Source organism: Vigna unguiculata, chromosome 4, assembly GCF_037176805.1.
Source record: "Vigna unguiculata cultivar grain cowpea cultivar isolate G323 ecotype 2 chromosome 4, ASM3717680v1, whole genome shotgun sequence".
Taxonomy (NCBI): Eukaryota; Viridiplantae; Streptophyta; class Magnoliopsida; order Fabales; family Fabaceae; genus Vigna; species Vigna unguiculata.
Genome location: NC_140795.1, coordinates 48,279,450 through 48,294,168, shown reverse-complemented (window position 1 = coordinate 48,294,168; position 14,719 = coordinate 48,279,450). Strand labels below are relative to the sequence as shown.

The following is a 14,719-nucleotide window of genomic DNA, read 5'->3' as shown; positions in this document are numbered from 1 at the left end:
AGTTTCAATGGATGATTTTGTTACTTGACAATAATATACTTGAGATCAAATTACTGATTTCCATTAGTCACTTTGTTTCCAATTCATAGGATGGCAGCAGAATTTGTTGGTGGTTGACAAGCTGGCTTCTCCTAAAGTTTTTAGACTTGTTTTGTGGAAGAAAACTTGATAAGAAGCTACTGGGAAACTTGCACATCACACTGCACTCCATCAAAGATCCACGCTATAAAACATGGCTTTTTGATGTCAAAGAGGTCATGTTTGATGCAGAGGATCTCTGGGATGAAAGAGACTATCAACTCACCATATGCAAAGTGGAAGCTGAATCTCAACTTCTAACTTTCATTTATAAGGCATCAAATTTCTTCAACTCCACTTTCAGTTCATTTAACAAGAAAAACTAGAATATCTTGCAAGGCAAAAGGGTGCACCTGGTTTCAAAGAATGTAGTTATTCTGGTGCTGAATCAAGTATTAAATTGTCACAGAAATTGCCGTCAACTTCTTATGGTTATGGAGGGGCTGTTTTGTGTTCCATGTGTTCTCTTTGTAAAAAAATGAAGAATCAATTCACCATCTATTTTTTTTGAGTGTAATACTGCTGTTTATCTTTGGTATTGCCTGCAGGGGATTTTTTCTTATGTGTATTGGTTGAATTCAATTCCGGGTAGTGCTCTAATAAAACTTGTGTGATTAGAAGCTTTGACTTACACTACTTGGATGATTTGCCAAAGAACTATGACAGATTTCAGAGAATCATTTCACAGCAAACAGCTGTTCAAAATATGAGAGGGTTAGTGAGTTTGATTGTTAACTCTTCCAGCAAACATATGCACAATGATATAAAGCAATTTTGCTTCTGAAATTTTTTGACGTCAATTCTAGCCGGGTAAAGGTACAACTACTATACAAGTTCTTTGCCAATTTCCTGATATATATATATATATAGATTGGGTTAACGTGATCACAGATAGTTCTTGAAACTTTTTATCAAACATTTCTCAGAAAGGAAACTTATTCTTCCTTCTATTAATCTATTTAGATGACAATGATTGTTGTAGGGTTGTTGAAGTATAATTGTTATTTAAAGAGAAGCTTGTTTCTTAGTTCAAGATGAAGAAACTTGAAAAATTAAAATACTTCAATATCTTATTTATCTTCTCAAAGAATGAAAAATTGATTACAAGGCCTCTAGAACTCATACAGAACAAAGTCATAGAACTGAGAATGATAACTCTATCAAAATAAAGGTTCATATTACATGTTTGTAGAGAAGCTCAGTTATTTAGGTCACACAAGATACAAGATAAGACATAGTGTGCTTTGAGTGTGGTCAATCATTTCCTGCATAATCAAGAGAGCAACATTTAAAAGCTATGAATAGAATACTTCACTATTTAAATATTTTAATAAGACAAATCAATAATTATCAATATTGTCTGTTTTCAAATTCGTGTTTGATAAGATAAAAAAAAATAAAAACATCTGTTTCTACAATGTTGTTAAGTAAAGTGCATCGCCTAATGCACTTACAGTAAGATCATTGCTAGGGTGTTTTTGCAAAACATGCATTGCAAAATCTCTGTTTTTAATTTCTGCATTTTTGATTGTAGTACCTTTTCTCTGTTTTTAATTTCTGCAGAGGCAGAGGGAATGAAAACATCACCGTTTCATTTTCATGGGAAACTAATAAGGTTTATATAAAAGTAACTATATTGCCTTATACCTAATCACTGAACGGTTTAAAACTATACCACAATCGTAAGAAGAACAAATAAAAAGTAACCATCACCAAATAACAATAATAGGTATATCAAAATCTCATCTCGTAATCTAATTTAATTCTTAATTAGTGTCCAAATAAAAAAATAATACCAAATCAGTGTTAAGTGGAGTCAGTCAATGAAATAATATTTAAAATTTTACCCGAATATTTTTAACAATTAAACAAATTATCAGAAAGACATTATTGCTTCACTGGGCCCACAATCCTCTCTCCATTCAGAATTTCATGCTTTCATTCATCACAGCCGTTTGAATGAATATCGAACAGCTCACATTTTATGATGATGAATAAAACTTATAAAATGTTTGAGCCGCCCATTCCTAATCTAACGAGAATTGTGAAACAAAGCTGAGAAAATTTGCGATAAAAGAAAATGATGTTCCACTATCCTTAAAGTCAAGTCTTAGTCGTAAAATAGCCACATACTTGTTTCATCGGTATAGCCTCCCTGCACTTGGATTTCAAATTACACACTTCCATTCACCATTCACTCCAATCTGTTCCAACTCCTACTATGGCAGCAGAAGTTGTTGGTGGTGCTCTTCTTTCCGCTTTTCTTCAGGTTGCATTCGACAGGCTGGCTTCTCCTCAATTCGTAGATTTCTTTCGTGGAAGAAAACTTGATGAGAAGCTGCTCCGCAATTTGAACATCATGCTGCACTCCATCAATGCTCTTGCTGATGATGCAGAACAGAAACAGTTCACAGATCCACACGTCAAAGCATGGCTTCTTTCTGTCAAGGAGGCTGTCTTTGATGCAGAGGATCTCTTGGGTGAAATAGATTATGAACTCACCAGATGCCAAGTGGAAGCTGAATCCCAACCTCAAACCTTCACTTACAAGGTATCAAACTTCTTCAACCCTACTTTCAGTTCATTTAACAAGAAAATTGAATCAGAGATGAAAGAAGTCCTAGAACAACTAAAATATCTTGAACAGCAAAAGGATGCTCTTGGTTTGAAAAACGGTACTTCTTATTCTGATAGTAAGGTGTCACAGAAATTGCCATCATCTTCTTTGGTGGTTGAAAGTATTATCTATGGCAGAGATGCAGACAAAGAAATTATCTTTAATTGGCTCAGATCTGAAACCGACAATGATAACCATCCATCTATATTTTCCATTGTGGGCATGGGTGGATTGGGTAAGACCACACTCGCCCATCATGTGTACCGTGACCCAAAGATGGAGGAGGCTAAATTTGATATCAGAGCTTGGGTTTGTGTTTCCGATCATTTTGATGTTTTCACAGTGACAAAAACAATTCTTGAGGCAATCACTAACTCTAAAGATGATAGCGGGAACCTAGAAATGGTTCATGGAAGATTGAAAGACCAAATATCAGGAAGGAAATTTCTTCTTGTTTTAGATGATGTTTGGAACGAAGGAGGAGAAGAATGGGAAGCTGTTCGAACTCCTCTTAGCTATGGGGCTGCAGGAAGTAAAATTCTTGTCACAGCACGTGCTGAGAAAGTTGCGTCTAACATGAGATCTAAAGTGCATCGCCTAAAGCAATTAGAAGACGACGAATCCTGGAATGTTTTTAAAAAACAAGCACTAAAAGATGATGATCTTGAATTGAATGATGAGAAAGAGGAGATTGGTAGAAGGATAGTTGAGAAGTGCAAAGGATTACCTCTTGCTTTGAAAGCAATCGGATGTCTTCTCCGCACAAAGTCATCCATTTCATATTGGAAGAGTGTATTGGAAAACGACATATGGGACTTGCCGAAAGAAGTGAAAATTATCCCTGCTCTATTACTGAGTTATCAACACCTTCCTTCTCATCTCAAGCGATGCTTTGCTTATTGTGCATTGTTTCCGAAAGATAGTGAATTTGACAAGAAGGAATTAATTTTGTTGTGGATGGCTGAAGGTTTTCTCCATCACTCTCAACAAATCAATAATGTAGAAGAAATTGGTGAACAGTATTTCAATGATTTACTAACGAGGTCTTTCTTTCTTCAATCAGATTTCAAAACCTATTTCTCCATGCATGACCTTCTGAATGATTTGGCAAAATATGTTTGTGCAGATTTTTGTTTCAGGTTGAAATTTGATAAAGGAAACTGCATCCCCAAAACAACCCGTCATTTTACATTTGCATTCAATGACGTAGAATGTTTTGATGGTTTTGGGAGTTTAACTGATGCTAAAAGACTGCGTTCTTTTTTTCCATCTGAAGAATTCGGGGGAAGAAATATTGATTATTATCCTTTGCAATTCAAGATTTTGGTACATGAATTGTTTTCCAACTTTAAGTTTTTACGTGTCTTATCGTTGAATGCATATTCTGAGCTTAGAGAAGTCCCTGATTCTGTTGGTGATCTTAAACATCTCCATTCTTTAGACCTTTCGAGAACTGGGATACAAAAGTTACCCGAATCAACATGTTTGCTCTATAACTTGCTAATCTTGAAGTTGAACTATTGTTCAAGTCTGGAGGAGTTGCCCTTAAATTTGCATAAACTCACCAAATTGCATTGTCTTGAATTTGAAAATACAAAAGTAACAAAGATGCCAATGCATTTTGGAGAGTTGAAGAATCTTCAAGTACTCAGTCCGGTTTTTATCGATAAAAATAAGGAGTTTAGTACTAAGCTTCTAGGATGCCTCAATCTTCATGGAAGACTATCAATTAATGAGGTGCAAAATATTGTAAATCCTCTAGATGCATTAGAAGCAAATCTGAAAAATAAAGATCTTGTGGATTTAGAGTTAAAATGGGAGTCAGACCATATCCCTGATGATCCAAGGAAAGAAAAGAAAGTATTGGAGAATCTACAACCTTCCAAAATCGTGGAATATTTGTCAATAAAGAACTATGGTGGTACAGAATTCCCAAGTTGGGTATTTGATAATTCATTATCAAATTTGGTGTTCTTAAGGCTGGAGGACTGTAAATATTGTTTGTGTTTGCCTCCCCTTGGACTATTGTCATCTCTGAAGACCCTTGAGATTATTGGATTTGATGGAATAGTGAGCATTGGTGATGAATTTTATGGGAATAGCTCTTCTTCGTTTACATCTTTGGAAAGTTTGACATTTTCAAAGATGAAGGAATTGGAAGAATGTGAACGTAAGACTGCTGCTTTTCCACGTCTTAAAACTCTCTCGGTGTATCAATGTCCCAAGCTAAAAGGTCTGCCAGATCAACTTGTTTATGTAAAGAATCTTTATATAATTGACAGCATGGAAGCATCGTGCCTCGAAAGGTGTGAGCATACTGTATCTCATAATTCACTTGAAGCCTTGACCTTTTTTGTTTTTCCAATTATGAATATTTCAATGAGTCGTAGCTTTGATCTGCTTGAACATATTCGCTTTGGCAGTTGTGATTCTCTAACAACCTTTCCACTCGATTTCTTCCCAAACCTTAAGTCTCTTTTCCTGCTTGAGTGTCGTAACCTACAAATTATTTCACAGAAGCACACTCATAATCATCTCATGTTTTTGACAATTTCCTGTTGCTCACGATTTGAATCATTTCCTAGTGAAGGGGTATCTGCTCCGCGGCTACGGATAATTCGAATTAATGGAGCGGATAATTTGAAGTTGTTGCCAAAACGGATGCAAATCCTGCTTCCGTCTCTTAATGTACTACAAATAATGAATTGTCCAAAAGTGGAGATGTTCCCAGACGAAGGTTTGCCACCAAATGTAAAAGATGTGTCTCTTTCAAGTTTCAAACTTATGGCCTCCCTAAGACAGACCTTGGGTACCAACACATGTCTTCAGAGCTTGTCTATTGAAAATATGGATGTGAAGTTTTTTCCCGATGAAATTTTGCTACCACACTCTATCACTTCTCTACGAATCAATAACTTCCCAAATCTTAAAAAGATGCATTACAAGGGTCTCTGCCACCTCTCTTCTCTCACACTTCATGCTTGTCCCAACCTCCAATGCTTACCGGAGGATGGTCTCCCCAAATCCATCTCCTCTCTTGAAATCTGGAACTGTCCATTGTTGGAACAACGTTGTCAGAATCCTGAAGGCCAAGACTGGAAAAAGATTGCTCACATCGAAAAACTAAGTGTTCGCTCAAAATTTTAAAGTTAGATGAGCAATAATTCCCGTTTCTCTGCCTCTTCAATAGGTGTTGATACTCTATACTATCTCTCTACCTTTTCAATTACAATCTTGTTAATTTACATTGTTGTGCTATTACATTCATCACTTTGTCTAATGATTTCTTTTGTTAATTGTTTATTGTTAATTTTTAAACTAATGATTTAATTGGAAGCCGGTATCTGGTGCTAATCGTATTATCTCTGTACAGCATTCCTATCTGAATCTGGAGGGAGCAGAAGACACCCTCCCTCATCGGCTGACCTTGATTCTAAGCTGCACACCGAAAAGAGTAAGTAGTTGTTTAGGGATATTGTTCTTGAAACAAACGCAATTGTGAAAATGCAATTACTTTTAAACTTCCTTTTCTTGGGACTTGAACTTGTATTTGTTTTCGCCTTGTTGAATTTATATCCTCAACTGGTCTGTTCTGTGTTATTTTTTTCAATTGTGCTTTCAAAATACACTGATGACTAATACCCGTGTCTTTAATGATCCACACAGGAAGAGAAAAAAAAAGAAAAACTGGACTCAGTTTTGGAGAGTGACATTAAAGCAGTGAGCATTACAATAATAGCTTTTACTTCATAGCTACAATTTTCTTCCCCCAACTTTTCGTTTATTTATGAAATTTGTAGAGGCAGGATTTGATGTAGTTGTCAGAAAACATGTAAAGTTTGTGTAATTGTTGAACCGTAAAAAGCGTACGTGTTTGTTATTGGAAACAGCATTAGATATTTTACAATATATTTTAGATAAATGATTTCTACATAAATATCTAGATTCCCCCTTTGATGTAGTTTTCACATGGCAGAATAAAACAAAACCATTGTCTCCTCTTCAGGTTTCTGCCCTGCATGGATTTTACTTGATATCAGAAGAAAGAAATGCTGTCTTATGTGAATATTCAAAACAAAGGAAGCATATATAGAAGAGAGTCATCACATATAGTATTGCCTTATTACTAATCACTGAACGGTTTAAAACTATACCACAATCGTAAGAAGAACAAATAAAAAGTAACAATCACCAAATAACAATCATAGGTATATAAAAACATTTGATTTAGTAACAACTACTTCACGTCATAGGTATATATATATATATATATATATATATATATATATATATATATATATATATATATATATATATATATATTATATTATATTTTCAAGTGATATAAAATTTTGGTTTCAAAATACTGTCAACCAAGAAAGATGATAGCTGACTAGTATTGTTAAGTTTTGGAAAATATGACATAGCCAACGCCCCTTAGAGGTTTTGATTTTATTATATGATATTTTGTAGTTATATTTTGGTCATTATCTTTTCTCATATCATGTTTTTATTATAAAGGATTATTGCAAGAAATTTAAAATAAAATAAGGAGAGAAAAATTTGCTAGTGTATATATCACATCAACTAAAACCTTTGATGAGATACAAGATGAAGTGAAGAAGTTAGACTAATTGCATAACTAGTCTATTGATGGTTTACTTATTTTAGAATAATCTTTCTTGTTTTACACTGTAGAGAATACAGAATTTTTATGGAAGAGAGTCATCACATATAGAAAACATTATCATATGACACCTAAGTTTAACAATGACGAGGAAATTAAAAGAATCATTCTACAATAATCTCAATCATTATCTCTAAATTTATAATAGTTTTATTTGAATCACAAAAATAATATTTTTTTTCAATCAAACTACCTTTATGAGGAAAACAGAAAAATAGGAGAAAACTAACCTAAGCTACTAAGAGGTGAATTCATATAACATTTATTTCTTTATTTTGTTTTTATATAATTTATTAGCTAATTATGTAAATTTTATTATGGAAGATATCTTTTTTTTTATCTAGGAAATTAAAAGATCGTAAGGTTAAAGTGGAGTTGGAGCCATGAGTTGGTGTTTCGCATTGGGTAGAAATAAACAATATGTTAGGAGAAAACACTCATAAACCAATCGAAATTGGTGTCTTAATTTCTTGTAAGAGTTTTCACATGATTTGTAACACTCGATTTTTGTTGCTTTCCTATTGTGCATATCTACATGAATAATCTTATCTCTAATTATTACTATAAAAAAATTGTCTCACTTTATTTAAATCTCAAATAAAAAGGAAACTTCATGTCTTACGTCTACAATATAATTTGACAAAAATCGAAAATAAATAACAATAAAATCTGTGAGACGACCTAAAACGTCAATCGGTCTTATTCAACTCTCACTCTTGATTATTAATTATTGTGCATCTTTCTCTACACACATGCAATTATCTATTTCTGTATAAGGTACAATCGATCATCGCAAGGAGATACAATAATGCAAGTGTCAACCTGATTTCGTTCGGACAAATAGAGATTATTAGAAAAAGAAAAATCAACAAAAAATTGGTTTTTATTGTTAATAAATAAAAGGTTCTTAAAAAAAACTAATTTGCGTTTTTGGATTTAAAAATATAAAAAGATTAAAAAGTTAATTAAGAAAATTAAAGAATAAGAAAAATCATTTTACAAATAAAGTATAAAGGAAAAACAAACAAAATAAATAAAATAGTTTTCAAAACAAGAAAATAGGAGAAAAGAGGAGTATGGCTGAGCTTTTGTTAGGCCTAACTATCTTAAAAGAAAGAATTTTTTGACTTCCTCACACCCCTCTAGATTTTCTATGTATAGTAGACATACAAAACCCTCCCAATCACGTGACAGAAAACCCCAAGCTCTCCACCTCATTGTTTGAAAATCTGCATGTGACTACGTCATGTGCAATGTCCTCTTGTTTGGGAAACAATCGATCAGATATGTTTGTGGAGATATATACTTCAACTTAGAAGTTGATAAAGCACTATCTATACCAGAAAGGGCTCCTCATTTTTCATTCGCAATCAATGACGTTAAGTATTTTGACAGTTTATATGATGCGAAAAGCAATGACGTTAAGTACATTGCCCCAAGCTCAAAGGGCTGCCAAACCAACTTCTTCACGTAAAGCAAATAATTATCTGTGAATGTGAAAGGTTCACCATTGGCGGACACAACACGGATTCATCAACCCTGGAAAGGATAGGGGATACCATAAATAATAATTCTCTTGAAGTGTTACACATTTATTCTTGTCTGTACATGAATATTCCATTGAGACTTCGCTACAATTTACTTGTAACACTGGATATAGATGGAGGCTTTGACTCTCCAATGACCTTCCCTCTAGATTTCTTCCCAAAACTCTGTTCACTCAAACTCAGGTGTTGTAATCTGATGAAGTGGAGTTGTGCTCTGATGGAGGTTTGCCATCAAATCTAAATACCATGGATCTCTCAGACTGGGAAAAGATTGCTCACTCGAAAACATAGAGATTGAAGATGTCGGACATGAACTTGAAGTTTGAAATCGGTAGTTTTTTGAAGTTTGAACCTTTTGAAATACAATGTTGGGCTATTGTTTCCAATTCATAGGATGGCAGCAGAATTTGTTGGTGGTTGACAAGCTGGTTTCCCCTAAAGTTTTTAGACTTATTTTGTGGAAGAAAACTTGCTAAGAAGCTACTGGGAAACTTGCACATCACACTGCACTCCATCAAAGGTCCACGCTAGAAAACATGGCTTTTTGATGTCAAAGAGGTCATGTTTGATGCAGAGGATCTCTGGGATGAAAGAGACTATCAACTCACCAGATGCACAGTGGAAGCTGAATTTCAACTTATAACTTCCATTTATAAGGCATCAAATTTCTTCAACTCCACTTTCAGTTCATTTATCAAGAAAAACTAGAATATCTTGCAAGGCAAAAGGGTCCACCTTTTCTTTGTACAGGTATGCTTGCAGTTTACTTAGAAAAGACATGAAAAAGATAGTGATCACTCTTGATTCCTCATATATCCTATACTTGGAAAAACAAGGGGACAAGCAGGCTCTAGCAAAGGTACATGACCTTATAATTTTTTGGAATTTAATTTTCTCTTACTATATTGTAGATCTTTTGATACAAAACTTTCTTAATTAGGCTTCTCTTTGAAAGCATTGAGAAGCAAATTGGCGAAGGAATCTCACTAATGTACCATGATATTATACAGAGAAAACAAGTAGAAGGGATTCAAATTGGCATATCTGATGATGAGTTACCTAAACAGGTCCAAGGAAAACTAGTACACCTGAGAGAGATTGAAGCAAAGGGAGTTATGAAATGTAAATGCTTCTAAACATACATTCTTAGACCCTTTAAATTGTATTTGATTTCTTGGTGAACTGGGAAGGGAATTTAAGTAGTGAGAATTGCCAATAATTTTTAATTTTTTTTCCTTATTGGGTTTCCATTTATTTATAAAATTAGGAGAGGAGAATTTGTGTAGCAGTGACATAAATTAACTATGTAAAAATTGAGTATTTGTTGAACCGAAAACGGTCATTGTATTTGTTAATGATAGAAAGAAAGAAAGAAATACATGTTGGAAGAAAGAAAGTTTAGTATATTATGGAAATGAAGTCATGTCTCCCTGTTTCATTTCAAATCACCTATCTGGAAATCTTCTATATTCAAAAATTCACCTCTTTTACTCTTAATATGAGAATTCAGCTCAAGCAATTCACAATTTGAACTCATTGTCGCACTGTCAATTAATTTACTACTTAATATTGTTCACGTTAAAAGTGTGTATACATTGTTAAAAGAAATTGTATTGCTAGTATGCCTTATAGACAAATGACCTGGCTTAATTTGCATCTATAAAAATTTGAGTCAGGCTAAATGCATTTATATAAATTAATAAAAAACAATTAACATTTTTTTTTTAATTTTGAAAACAATACATAAGTTAAATTATAAATATTGCAAATATGTAACAATTTAAAAAAGAAAAACAGAGTATCATTGAGACGTTGTTGTTTGAAAATCAGCACAGCGGATATAAAGAAATAAGACCCTTCCCTTCTTCATACATTATTTCCTAAATATAAAAGCAAAATGATGCATACTATGACTATGATAAAGGATGCCCTCAAGTTTTATAATCTGTAGAAAATTGTGAACATTAAATAATGATCTTATTATTGCAAAATGTTTTTATCCTTTTTTTTTCTTTTATCTTATTTTTCATTATGAAGTATGTTTGAGATACTAAATTAATAAATTTAAAAAAAAAACTTAAATTAGAAATAACTAAATAATACAATTCTATGTTTCATAAGTTATAAACCAGCTAAGTCAATTTAATCTCTAGTTCATATACGTGTCAAAAATCAGAAAAGTTGCTTTGTCAGGAAGACTTAAAAGCTATTGGTTGAGTATTAATGTTCACTGTTCTTAAAGTCAAGTCACCGTTCTTGAGAAAATACCTAACTACTCATTTCATCACCATAGCAGCTCCCTGCACTGAATCATTGTGGAATCACACACTTCCGTCTTACCATGGCAGCAGAACTTGTTGGTGGTGCTCTTCTTTCTGCTTTCGTTAATGTTGCATTTGACAGGTTGGCTTCTTTTGAAGTTTTAGACTTCTTTCGTAGAAGAAAACTTGATGAGAACCTGCTCAGCAATTTGAACATCATGTTGCACTCCATCAATTCTCTCGCTGATGATGCAGAACAAAAGCAGTTCAGAGATCCACACGTCAAAGCATGGCTTTTTGCTGTCAACGAGGCTGTCTTTGATGCAGAGGATCTCTTGGATGAAATAGACTATCAACTCATCAAATGCAAAGTGGAAGCTGAATCAGCACCTCAAAACTTGACTTACAAGGTATCCAATTTCTTTGATTCTACTTTCAGTTCATTTAACAAGAAAATTAACTCCGGAATGAAAGAAGTCACAAAAAATCTAGAATATCTTGAAAAGCAAAAGGATGCTCTTGGCCTGAAAAAGTGTACTTACTCTGGGCATGGATCAGGTAGTAAAATGCCACAGAAATTGCAATCATCTTCTTTGGTGGCTGAAAGTGTTATTTATGGCAGAGATGCTGACAAAGAAATGATCTTAAATTGGCTCGGATCTGAAATCGACAATCATATCCATCCATCAATACTTTCCATCGTGGGCATGGGTGGGTTGGGTAAGACCATACTTGCCCAACATGTGTACAATGACCCAAGGATCGACGATGCAATGTTTGATATCAAACTTTGGGTCTGTGTTTCGGATGATTTTGATGTTTTGACTGTGACAAAAGCAATTCTTGAGGAAATCACAGATGAAAAGGATGACAGTAGAGACCTACAAAAGATTCACAAAAAACTGAAAGAAAAATTGTCCGGACGGAAATTTCTTCTTGTTTTGGATGATGTTTGGAACGAAAGACAAGAAGAATGGGAAGCTGTGCGAACTCCTCTTGGTTATGGGGCTCCAGGAAGTAGAATTATTGTGACAACACGTGGGGAGAAAGTTGCTTCTAATATGAGGTCTAAAGTGCATCGCTTAAAACAATTAGAAAAGGATGAATGCTGGAAAGTTTTTGTAAAGCAAGCACTAAAAGATGATGAACTTGAATTAAATGATGAGAAAAAGGAGATATTTTTTGGGTATTGAGGTGGCACAGTCCAATGATGGTATTGTTATATCTCAAAGAAAGTATGCCATGGATATTCTGGAGGAAACTGGATTGATGAGTTCAAAGTTTGTTGATACACCCATGGATCCTAATACTAAACTTCTACCAAATCAGGGGGAGCCTATATCTGATCCTGAGCAGTATAGACGATTGGTTGGGAAATTGAATTATCTTACCGTTACTCGTCCTGACATTTCCTTTGCAGTCAGTGTGGTAAGCCAATTTCTTAATTCTCCATGTGAAGATCATTGGAATGCAGTCATTCGCATCTTGAAGTATATTAAAAAATCTCCTGGAAAAGGATTGTTATATGGTTCTAATAACCATACAAGAGTTGTTTGCTATTCAGATGCTGATTGGGCAGGATCTCCTTCTGATAGAAGATCTACATCTGGGTATTGTGTCTTCATTGGTGGTAACTTGATCTCGTGGAAAAGTAAGAAACAGAGTGTTGTAGCAAGATCTAGTGCAGAAGCAGAATATAGAGCTATGGCCTCAGCTGCCTGTGAACTTGTTTGGCTCAAGCAATTGCTTCAAGAGTTACAATTTGGAGATATTACTCACACACTTGTGTGTGACAATCAGGCTGCCCTTCATATTAGCTCTAATCCTGTCTTTCATGAGAGGACTAAACACATTGAGATTGATTGTCATTTCGTTCGGGAAAAGGTTATGTCTGGAGACATCAAGACTGAGTTTGTTAACTCAAGTGATCAGTTAGCAGATATTTTTACGAAGTCTTTACGGGGGCCTAGAACTGATTATATTTGTAACAAGCTTGGCACATACGATTTGTATGCTCCAGCTTGAGGGGGAGTGTTAGATATAGTTTGATATTATTAAGATATTGTTAGATATTGATAACTACAATATCAAACAATATCTTCTATTTAATCTTTTTTTTTTCAGTTACTCTTTTTACTTGTACCTCTCTCTATTATAAATAGATTACCCTATGTGTGGTTTATACACAAGGGAGATTAATCTCAATCCCTATCTTCTTTATTCTCAACAACTTCAATTAAGTAGGTGCCAAAACTTAAGAAGAGTTTCACAGGAGGAGCACGCTCATAATCATCTCAAGGTACTAAGAATTAGTGAATGCCCTCAATTTGAATCATTTCCCAGTGAAGGATTATCTGCGCCGTGGCTACAAATAATTTCAATTCGAGGAGCGGGGAATTTGAAGTTGATGCCAAAACGTATGCAAATCCTACTCCCATCTCTTACTGAGTTGGAGATAATTGATTGCCCAAAAGTAGAGATGTTCCCAGATGAAGGATTGCCATCAAATTTGAAAAAGATGTCTCTTTCGAGCTTAAAACTTATCACCTCGCTTAGAGACACATTGGATGCCAATACATGTCTTGAAAGCTTGATTGTTGAAAAGTTGGAGGTGGAGTCTTTTCCCGGTGAAGTTTTGTTGCCACACTCTCTCACCACTCTAGACATCCTTTTTTGCTGAAATCTTAAAAAGCTTGACTACAAGGGTCTATGTCACATCTCCTCTGTCACATATTATGGATGTCCCAACCTTCATCAAAGAAAATTACAAAGTTCTTAGTTACAAATACTTCACTCTGTTATCGGCACTTACTAAACAACAGATGCCTTTAGAGGAGAAGGTGAGACGAGTTTTAATGGATTACTTGTTAATTGACAACAATATAACTTCTTTTGGAAATCAACCATTTTTTTTATAAGCTGTCTCTTGCTGTTCTTATCTGTTATTGCTTTTGAAAAATATTAGTAAGTATGCTGCAAATATCATTATGGATTTATTGATCAAAAAAATCTACTATTAATCACTTTAGTATTTTTTTTTTATTGTTTTGTTGCTCTGCTAAATTTTATATTGAGTCACTGTGTTCTATATTGAAACAGTTATGTAATATGGATTATTTATATACTTAATCGATTAAATCCGAAAACGATTGATAAACTGATAAAATTTGAACCTTCAAATTTTCTTAGAACAGGGTCCAATGCAGTCATGCCATTGTCAAATTTTATTTTCCTTAAGAACTCTAGGCGGTTGAATATTTTAATTTTCCTTCTTGACTCTTCGTGTATTGGTCTATTATTCTTCCTGAGACTGACTTGTAAATTTTTATTTGTAATTCAAGAGTATTACCGAGTCTGGCATGTGCTTACACAAGTTTCTTACAATGGCTTCCAATGTCTTCTTCACTTCAAGTGATCGCTCTAGGCATCTTCTATCATGTTGTTTCTGCAAAATTTTGTCTTAAGGTACAAAATTTTAGTAATTATTAAAATTTCTTTTGTCTGTATTAAAGATTGCTTAAGGTACAAA

At 34.1% G+C, this 14,719-nt stretch overlaps 2 protein-coding genes across 2 annotated transcripts; both read left to right on the top strand.

The window, feature by feature from the left end:
- Positions 1–2,651: 2,651 nt before the first annotated feature.
- On the top strand, positions 2,652–6,781 carry LOC146887348 (putative disease resistance RPP13-like protein 1). The gene is made up of 5 exons (XM_085671810.1): positions 2,652–4,989; positions 5,119–5,287; positions 5,342–5,885; positions 6,069–6,149; positions 6,362–6,781. The coding sequence occupies exons 1-3, from the start codon at positions 2,687–2,689 to the stop codon at positions 5,840–5,842; spliced, it is 2,973 nt and encodes a 990-aa protein (XP_085527936.1). The 5' UTR covers positions 2,652–2,686; the 3' UTR covers positions 5,843–5,885; positions 6,069–6,149; positions 6,362–6,781.
- Positions 6,782–11,270: 4,489 nt separating this feature from the next.
- Positions 11,271–12,383, top strand: LOC146887347 (putative disease resistance RPP13-like protein 1). The gene has a single exon (XM_085672105.1). It carries the CDS (start codon positions 11,271–11,273, stop codon positions 12,381–12,383), a length of 1,113 nt encoding a protein of 370 aa, XP_085528231.1.
- The last annotated feature ends 2,336 nt before the right edge of the window (positions 12,384–14,719 follow it).

Bases quoted from the DNA above. Each gene is read 5' to 3' on its own strand.
- LOC146887347 (XM_085672105.1), top strand. From the start codon at position 11,271: ATGGCAGCAGAACTTGTTGGTGGTGCTCTTCTTTCTGCTTTCGTTAAT.
- LOC146887348 (XM_085671810.1), top strand. From the start codon at position 2,687: ATGAAAGAAGTCCTAGAACAACTAAAATATCTTGAACAGCAAAAGGAT. The intron at 4,990-5,118 runs GTGCCTCGAAAG...TCGCTTTGGCAG, and splicing joins ATTGACAGCATGGAAGCATC to TTGTGATTCTCTAACAACCT. The intron at 5,288-5,341 runs GTATCTGCTCCG...GATAATTTGAAG, and splicing joins AATCATTTCCTAGTGAAGGG to TTGTTGCCAAAACGGATGCA.